This window comes from Monodon monoceros, unplaced genomic scaffold (genome assembly GCF_005190385.1).
Source record: "Monodon monoceros isolate NGI ecotype Baffin Bay Population unplaced genomic scaffold, NGI_Narwhal_1 Super_Scaffold_9, whole genome shotgun sequence".
In the NCBI taxonomy this organism is placed as follows: Eukaryota; Metazoa; Chordata; class Mammalia; order Artiodactyla; family Monodontidae; genus Monodon; species Monodon monoceros.
The window spans coordinates 39,674,983-39,684,573 of record NW_021703786.1 but is presented as its reverse complement, the minus strand read 5'-3'; the positions used below and the strand labels follow the sequence as shown (position 1 = coordinate 39,684,573).

The window sequence follows — 9,591 nt, the reverse complement described above, 5'->3', positions numbered from 1 at the left end:
GTGTGTGTGTGTGTGTGTGTGTGTGTGTGTGTGTGTGTAGGGAGAAGACGCATAGGACACTGTTGGTCCCATCAGCGCTGTAACCGTAAGCAGGGACACCGCCTGGCTTCAGGCTGTTGGGATTGACCAGCAACAACCCCAGCAATACACCGAGTACGACATTCCCTCTGTTCTGCGGAAGAATAAAGACTCTGTATAGGATACTAAGAAATACTCAAGCATACAACCAGGTGTACACTAACCAATTCACTAAGTAAAGGAAACACTCCAAGGGCCCACTGCGGGTTAAACACTGTTCACGGTCAGCCACGGCCTCCTAAGACACACAAGAGGCTCTCGGGTTTATCTGTAAAGTAAAAATCACACGTATAGCCAACGGAGCCTTGGAAATCCCTTGAATCGCCCAAAACGACAGCTTGCACGGTGCTGTAAATACAGCTGCACACAAAAGCCTCCTGCAGCTGCTCTTCTTGCGCTTTGTGCAGTCTGCTTCTCAGGTGCAGGTCAGACAGCTGCGTCGTTTAGCGACCACGTTTAACCAACCACAGAAACGAGGCATGTTTCCCGTCAGCTCCCAGCATGTACAACTCTGGTGACAATGAATAATTTCCACCAAAAAATCTGTGTCTGATATGTAACTCCACGGCCAGTACCACGGGTCTTAAAAACATTATCTAATATACTTTTCCGCAAAAACTCCATAAGTTACAATCCTTCATTTTAGATGAAACACTTGATAAGGTCATAAGGCTGGTATGTGGTGAATCTGGGGTGAAAACCCAGCTGTTTGACATGCCTTTCTCAGGTTTTTCTATGACGCGTGGGTGTCCTGGGAGAGGCATAAAGGGCTCTTAAAAAAAAAAAGGTAATAATGCTGATGGGACTTCTTCTCCAAATTTGTTTAACGTATACTTAAGAAAAATGCTACCAATATTTCTTTCCTTGCTCTTATTTTTACGGGGTAATCTGATCTTAGGCGGTGGCAACCCATCTCTGAAAACGACAGATCGTCAGTTGTATGTGAGGTCACCCGAGGCACCAACACAGGAGATGGGGCTGTGTCCTGCCCGTGGACCACGTCCCCTGCTCGCTGACTGCTGCCCATCTTCTGTACCTCTCACTGGTATTTAAACATGTACGTGCGCCTATGTCTGTACTTACCCCTTACGTATTAAATGTTGTCTAATGCCTCTAATGCACGGCTTCTCTTGTTTCGTTACAGAACAGAATCTTCAAATAGTGTCAGTTTTCTACGGCTCTTAGGTCATCACACAGGGCACAGCTCGGCATTGCTGTTGGTTTTGATCCAAGGACATGCGAGTTATTGCTTGCAATTAGTTTCAAGGTATTCAAGGGTTAACTACGTTTGGGAAACGTCGCATTGCACCACTGCTGCCTCCACCACCGGGAGACGAGTTTTTGTAAAGAAGACGGGGCACATCAATCTCGCACTCAGGACAGCTCTTTCCTGAACAACTGAATGGAGCCCACCCAGGCCCTTCCTGGGGCCGCACAGACCGACGGCCCGTGACTCCCCTCCACCCACTGGCTTCCGGACCAAAGCCCGGCTGCCTGATGCTCTCTTCCTCTTCTGTCCTCCGTGCCTTTGCTCGTTCTGTATCCTGACGTGGAAGGAAACCTTCCCAAAGTGTTTCTTCTCATTATGTACAACACAAACCTAAACGAAGTCTGCAGGTCCACAGTGAGACAGAAATCAGTTAAACATTCTGTCTCAGGTGTCAGGGTCCTCGGAATCTCAGTGTAAGTATGTCTATGACAATAAAAACAAACAATGTAAGACAGCATTTTGAACACAAGTCTCTTACCCTCCAAATCCCAACAGCAAGAAACACAGGAATACATCGTAAAAATCCTGCATCGGCACCAGAAACTACAGAAAGATAGCATGTCCGTGCCTCAGACTTTGAAGAATTTCTGCGACGCAGAGAATAAGTGGGGGAAAGTGACAAGAAAATTACTACCGGTTTACCCCGATTCCCTTGCAAAGACACTGAAGATGTGGGAAACCCCACTGAGGCCCCGGGTCCGGGAGGGCGGCCAGGGCTGGAAGCAACACCTGGGGGACAGGCAGAGCACCCCTCCTGCAAAGGATCAGTGACACAAAGGAAGACATGCCTGTCCAAGGAGGCCAGGGTGGTTGATTCCCGGCACAAAGGACAGTAGTAAAAAGGGGCAGACTGGGAAAGGCCACAGGACACGCCTAAAATGGACAACGGCCAAGCAAAACAGACCCCCAAAACCAGCTCCTCCATGCCACCTCCACCAAACAGAGAAGAAACCGGACACGCGTGAAGTTCCCCCACTGGCACCTCTTCCTCTGCACTCCTCCTCGCCCTGTCTGTGTCTGCGACGTGCCACAGAAATTTACGTTAATGAGGCTTCCTTCAAGTTTAAGATAAGATTTCTAGAGCAGTCAGGCAGAGTGAGCACAGATCGAGGCAGAATCCAGACACTGATCCTGGGCGAGTGACGGGCCCTGATACACTTTTATCCACTGAAGCAAGAATAAGTGATGGGAAAAAACAGGCCCTGATCTATGAATAGATCTCACAGCATAAACTGAAAAGAATCACCGCACTTAAAGGAGAACAGACATTTGTAAATACGGAACAGGAAACAGATTTAGACACTTAAAAGCATCTGCCTTCAGAATACAATAAAATTCAAGAAAGTATATGAAAGATGACACTTTAAGATGAAAGGCCGAGTGTAAAAAATTATATTAGCAATATAATAATCCCATGAAGACAGCTTAAAGCAGAATCAGCTCCAGAGAGAAAAGAACAAGGGCATACTGGGAAAGTCTCTCTGAAAACGGATGAAATGAACGATGTCAAGGTGGGATTTCAGTTCTGCGGGCAAAGGATGGTGTGGTAATATAATAAACAGTGCTGGCGTGAATGGCTGTCCATCTGGAAGAAGAAGACCCACTCCTCACATCAGACTAAATAAAGAAAGCAGACCAAATGTCCGAGACAGTATGTGTGTAAAACAGATGAAGAATACTGATCACCATCCAGGACGCTACTCAAGGGGGAGAAGGATGAATATTTTTCTTTAACACCTCCATTTTATTACCGGTTCACCTAAATACTACTTCATAATTAAGAAGAAATCCAATACAGTAAATCACCAAACAATCTACTATTTGTTTTTAAATTTCAAAGACAGTTCTAGACTTCAAATACCATGTCCTGTACTTTCCAATACTCCAGAATCTTTAATTAAAAATTCATTTATGCAAAATTATTATATTTGCTCCTTGCCCTCTTGTTTCCAATAATGAAATCATTTTTAAAAAAATAACATTTGTACTTAAAAATCAACCTCCTATCTACAACTTGCATTGAAAATACCATTTGCTTCTGCCTCAATTCCAGTCATCTGACATGGCTTTAAAGTTCTGAAACTACACACCCTGGAAAATTGAGAACAAAGTGACCGGAAGGCCCTGCAGAAACGTGGCCAGTGATTAAAAATCAGGCAAAAGACTCTTCGAAATAACGACATGTTTATTTAGCACTTCATAAACGCTTACATATAAAAATACTCGACAGTCCCCAGAGAAAGATCAAAATATGTGGGGCAGAGACAGCTGTGCATTTGAAGCTGAGATTGCCTTTTTCCTGTTTGTATTTGAAAACACCCGGCAAATGAGTTTTATATCATCCTAAAGATTCTCAGTCCGAGGTAAAGATCTCCCAGTATATAAATTCCTGTCCCACTAGGATAACTCCAGCGAGTGTCAGAACTATTTTTACAGAGAGGACGTCGACCTCTCCTCTTTCTGTCACCAAGTCGAATTTTTCTAGTGACTCTGTGCTCTCGTTTGACACTCACAATGTTCTCCTGAGTTAAAGGGCTTTCCTGTTCCTAATTTCCGTGGATCCCATCTTGTCTCACCTTCCTGATGACGTAGCTAATGGTCTAGAAGCTCTTCACAAGAGAGCTGCAATGCGTTCTGCCTGATGGAGGTTGCTGAATTGGACCCAGATCTTAACAAACGTACGTACTTCCAAGAGTTTCAAGTCACACTTTGAATCCTGGATCCCTCTGAGTTATATGCTTCCGGATTGAAAAAGTCTTTAGATTTCCAGGGTGAGTTTTATTCACGAGGCTTTTGTCGTTGTTCGTTAGTTCTCAGTTCAATTCCAATTAGCATCGTCCCCACAGAAGCTTATCTGATTCAACTACATCCTTTATGATCAAGCAAACATCGATGCATATTGAACCCCAAAGAGATTTTGGAAATCAGCCCAAAACATGGTGGTGGCTTGTTTCAGACAAGCTTAAGGAAGTCAGACCCCAGCTTGAAAAGGTGGAATCAAGACTGGACACAGAGGAAGCAGAACTTTCTAACTTCTTCAGAACGAGACGTCATGCAGATGGTTTCCTGTTTCACCTAAAATAGTGTTAATTCCAAGCTTATCAGACACTGTATTCAAAAGGAAACATAAAAGTAAACTCCAAAAAAGTGAAGCACAGCCTGGGCTGTGTTCACTCTGCACGTGCAACGCCACGGCCCTCGCTCAGCACTCTGGCTGCATCTCAAAAATTTTTTCACGACAGACTTTGTTTTGCAGAACAACTTTATTTCGTGCTCCAAACAAAAGACTGCTGAATCTTCTGTGAAGAATAAAGAAAAAAAAAAAGAGGGAAGGATCATCTTTGTGCAGAGTTGGCTCCAAAATGCAAAAAGAAAACAAAAAAAAAAGGTAAAGAGACTTGATGACAATGACTGGGCAACAGTGGCTGTTCTAAGGAGACCGTTTGGTTCTTTATCAAAAGGTTATTTCTCCTCTACACATTCCCCCTTTCACAAAGAAATGGCTGTGGTTTTCCCATCATGGCAAGGGCTGGGCGGCCTCTCTTCCACCACCTGCTCTGCTATAGCTGACAGAGACCATGGAGCTGGAAAATAGAAACGGGAGGCAAAGGCTGGTAAAGGTGTTACTTAACGCAACACGGCCTTAGTCTACACACACAAGGACTAACAGCTGGCGCTGTCCACAGGGAGAAGCTCAGAGCAGCACGTCTGAATTTCGACTGTCCCCATCTCTTTTGGAAGTCAAAGGTCTTCAGACAGAGAAAATGCTAAAACTTCAAAACGCCGGGCTCCTCCCACTAGACCGTCACCAACAGTCTAGTGTCGGCAGAGATGTCCAAGACCAACCAAATCAGGCCCCTGTAATTGACAGAATGGCTCGTGCTTCCCTCTACTGTCCTACAGTTAAGGCCAAAAAAAAAAAAAGATTTCTTTTACTATTTCAGTATACACATTCTAAAGGCTTCCGGGAAGCTCACGCCCATTTTTCAAAGCAAATCTGTAAAGACAGGGGCCTGGGAGCAGAGAAGCAGATGTAGCTCTTTAGAATCAGAGGCTACAGCTCTAAGGCCACAGATGCAAACTGAAGCTATGAAAAAAATAAGTCATGTGAGAGTGAAAGGATTATGCTTGTTGGGATACCCGAGGACCGGTTTCTACTTCGAGGGGCAAATAAAATGCCAGAGGCCCCCAACAGTTGGAGCTTCGCATGTGAGGTTCGCTCGGAAACTGCTCAGGAATCCCCACGAGAACTGGCCCCCTCGCTGGAGGGCCGGAGATGCTGTATCAAAGCATCCGCGGGGAGAGAGCTGGACAAGTCATCTCAGTGACCCAAGAAGCTATGCCTCCAACTTCCTACTTTCCCTTTCCAGTGACAGCTCCAGGCACCCAGCGAGCGGCTGTGACACATTACAGCTGTAAGAACAACACACAGGGCTCACAGGCACACAACTGACGTCAGGGCAGAATGCACGTGTGCACACACAGAGTTAAAAGCCAATTCCAGAGAGTCTGGCAGTGACCGGCCGCCATGCTGCTCAGTTCAGAGGTGACAACAAGAGAACCAGTGGTACAAGCTAAACACACTGGGAACCTTCGACGTTCTATTTCAGAAACTGATACAATTATTTAGGCACAGACATTCAGTGTGTTTAACTCTTTAAGAGGCTGCTTATTGGTGTCATATGATACATACAGCAAAAATCGAATGTCACCCTAAAAACAATGGTCCATAGTGTGTCAGAGTAACAGGAGGCACACAAAGGTCTCTCCCTGCTACTGTATGAGAGGCCCATGTCATGTACATATCACCGACAGTGTCTTCTGTTAGAAAGGCTGCATGTGGCCCAGCGAGGCATTAAGTCGAGCTGCACGTGTGTTCTCTGAAGCCCAAGGACTCAACTTTTCAGGAAAAAGTTCTGATGTTTTAACTTTGGTGAAAGTTTTAATTTCCTTGTATTTCTCTTAATGGTTCAAAACAAGACGCAGCCAGAGTTGAAAAAGTTATTCATTATCCTTCCATCCAATAATTTCTGTGTCTGGCAAAACAGATCATTTTCAGGTCCACAAAAACTACACGGGTTTGTTCAAATTTCTGGAAGAGAAAGAGGAGGTCTATGGCCCAGCTACAATACGGAGATGCCACCGTGTAAGGGAGACCCAAGGCTTGAGCTGGGAATGTGGTACTGGGGGCACATGTGTCCCTGACTCCCCCATCAGAGAAAGGCTCCCTGACCAACCAGTCTCAGAACAGAGCTTAGGGGGGGTCTTAAAATCCGACCTACTCTTACCTTCTCATTTTTTTTTTTAAATACATTTATTTATTTATTTTTTGGCTGCTTTGGGTCTTCGTTGCTGTGTGCGGGCTTCCCCTAGTGGCGGCGAGTGGGGGCTACTCTTCGTTGTGGTGCGCGGGCTTCTCACTGCGGTGGCTTCTCTTGTTGCGGAGCACGGGCTCTACGCGTGTGGGCTTCAGTAGTTGTGGCACATGGGCTCAGTAGTTGTGGCTCGCGGGCTCTAGAACACAGGCTCAGTAGTTGTGGCGCATGGGCTTAGTTGCTCCGTGGCCTGTGGGATCTTCCCATACCAGGGCTCAAACCCATGTCCCCCGCATTGGCAGGCGGATTCTTAACCACTGCGCCACCAGGGAAGCCCTTACCTTCTCATTTAAGAGAGGAAGGAGCTCGGTCTGGGAAGAAAACCTTGCCAGTTGGTGGCAAAGATGAGACCAGAGCCTCATTTTCCCATGTATCTTAACATCAGTTATTCTGACTCCAAAATAAAAATACCTCTGAAAACATCACAGGATTGAAGATGGCTAATGAGCTAAGCTTTAGAATCATCTAAAACTACTACGCTAAGTAACGTTCCACTTTAACTATTAGTTCTTGGTAATAAACGCTAACTTGCCTTCACACCCAGGCACCCCACCGGCCTGCCTACTGGCCTATGATCCCTCGAACGCCAGTTGATGAGAATGTGAATCAGTCCATCCAGGGTCACGATCAAGTCGCTTTTCTGAGGCTCTTACTTTCTCTTGATTGTACTTGGAGGACCCCATCAGAGAACTTTCTGCAAGTTCTTTGGCTGTGGCTGAACCAAGAAGGACTTCTGAGTTCTCGTCAGAAGACTGTCAAAGTCAAGAACCCAGGCAGCCAAGATGGAAACCCTCTGCGGCTCTGGGACCTCGGAGGGTGTCAGCTGGCTGCAAGTCTGGCTCACGTGGTAGGTTCGGGAAGAGGTGAAGCCATCTGCGAGTAACTTTCCAACAGCCAATGCTTTAGAAGGGGCAGCTAGCCGGGGCAGCGCAAAATCAGACAAGAAACCACTCTGGCAATCATCTGAAGGGCAGTGACAGCCAAGAAACCCACGGACGCCTGCAGGGTTTCAGCAGCACGCCTTGTTCTGAACTGCTGTCAGTTCTCGAATTTTGAAACATTTTGTGATAAGGGCTTAAACTGCTCAAATTAGGAGGTAGGTTTGCAAATCACTGGAAAATCAAAAGAGAAACATACTGTGTTTGAAAAAAAAAGTGACCCTAAGTTTGAAAATGTTGGATGTAGCACATGGGGCCCTAAACTGTCAGGACGCACGCAGATTTCCTATGGTATCAGGGTTTGAGTTGTATAATCTGACCTGTATCTTAGAACCTAAGTAAGAAATGCAGCATCCCATACAATAACTTATTTAGGGCCACCTCTTAAACTCAAGGCTTGTCTTTTATCATTTATCTGTAAATTCACGTATATATGAAGCAATGCAGGTTATGACGTGGTTCCTCTTCCAAAGACACACAATAGAAAAGCAAGACACATGGACAAATATACAAAAGCAGACACCAAAGCAAACCAGAATGAGCTCACAATCATTTCAATAGGGAACACTATGAAATCTAGTTTTCCTATTCTGCTTCTCCCTTAAAATTCACGTGCTTTTGGTGGCCAGAGGGTATAGGTGTGACTATAAAACTATGATCTTGATTTTTATAAACAAAGGGCCACCAGATTGATTGAAGCAAGTTTGGTAAGAGAATCAAAAGAGAATTCTGAGCAGAAGTCTACTCTTTCCACTGCTGTGAAGTTCATGATACTGTATCAGACCCAGAGGCTCAGAATCCAGCCCCTGTCAACCCTGGAAAACAGGTAAAAAGGGCAAACTGTACAAATCTGCACCCAGAATGTAATAAATCTGATTTTTAAATTCTACTACATCTTATGTTGAGAGAAATCCAAAAATTCAAAATAACTTCTAATAACCAAGAATCTCAACGTCAAGGACATCTATTCCTGATGGGGAAAGAGACAGCACTGCATTAGCTGAAGTCTAAAATACTGTAGATAGTCTTGTTTGTAAACCATTTAAATTTTAAGCAATAACCAACTCTGGGCTCACTTTCGGAACAGCTTATTCTGAAAGCTCGCTGTTAAGAAGGGCCTGCTTGGGAAACGGACTGTAACGATCCCCTCGAGAGCATAAGGGAATCACGTATCAGCCAGACATATGTTCTCCACGCTTACCCTTTCTAATAAAGTGGCTTATTTCAAGGTCTTCTGCAGGGAGCCCACGGGGGCTGCTAATACAGAAGCAGGTCCTGGGCCAGGACGGTGAGGCCTCCACCTGGCGGCCACGCCCCAGGAAGCAGTCAGTTTCTCCCACTGGGTGAGGGTGACCGACACGAGTTGCCCGGACCAACAATGAGATGTAAGGGCATCCTCTCCTCCAAACCCGGAGGGGACTTGGCTAAAACTTTGTCCCCTCGAGTGACGAGCTTTCTCACCACCGGGAATGGTGGTGATGGTGTTGGGCGGAATATTTCTACCATGGAGCTAGTTATGCCCTGGCCGTGGGGTTCGTTATACCCTGGCCGTGGAGTTAGTTATTCCCTGGCTGTGGGGTTAGTTATTCCCTGGCAGCAGGTTAGTTATTCCCTGGCTGGGGGTTAGTTATTCCCTGGCTGTGGGGTTAGTTATTCCCTGACCGTGGGGTTAGTTATTCCCTGACCGTGGGGTTAGTTATTCCCTGGCCGTGGGCTAGTTATTCCCTGGCCGTGGGTTCGTTATTCCCTGGCCGTGGGGTTAGTTATTCCCTGGCCGTGGGGCTAGTTATTCCCTGGCCGTGGGTTAGTTATTCCCTGGCGTGGGTTAGTTATTCTCTGGCCGGGGTTAGTTATTCCCTGGCCATGGGGTTAGTTATTCCCTGGCGTGGGGTTAGTTATTCCCTGGCTGGGGGTTAGTTATTCTCTGGCC

At 45.9% G+C, this 9,591-nt stretch overlaps 1 protein-coding gene across 5 annotated transcripts in view; it reads right to left on the bottom strand.

The window, feature by feature from the left end:
• Positions 1–9,591, bottom strand: part of SPECC1 (sperm antigen with calponin homology and coiled-coil domains 1) — a 257,971-nt gene that overhangs the window by 72,106 nt on the left and 176,274 nt on the right. The window contains exon 8 of one of the 5 annotated variants that reach the window (XM_029211779.1): positions 3,535–4,932. The exons of the other annotated variants lie outside the window; for them this stretch is intronic. Within the exon in view, the coding sequence (XP_029067612.1) occupies positions 4,866–4,932 (67 nt within the window). The 3' untranslated portion in view covers positions 3,535–4,865. Of the gene's footprint in view, positions 1–3,534; positions 4,933–9,591 lie in introns of those variants that run through there. 5 annotated transcript variants of the gene reach the window in all.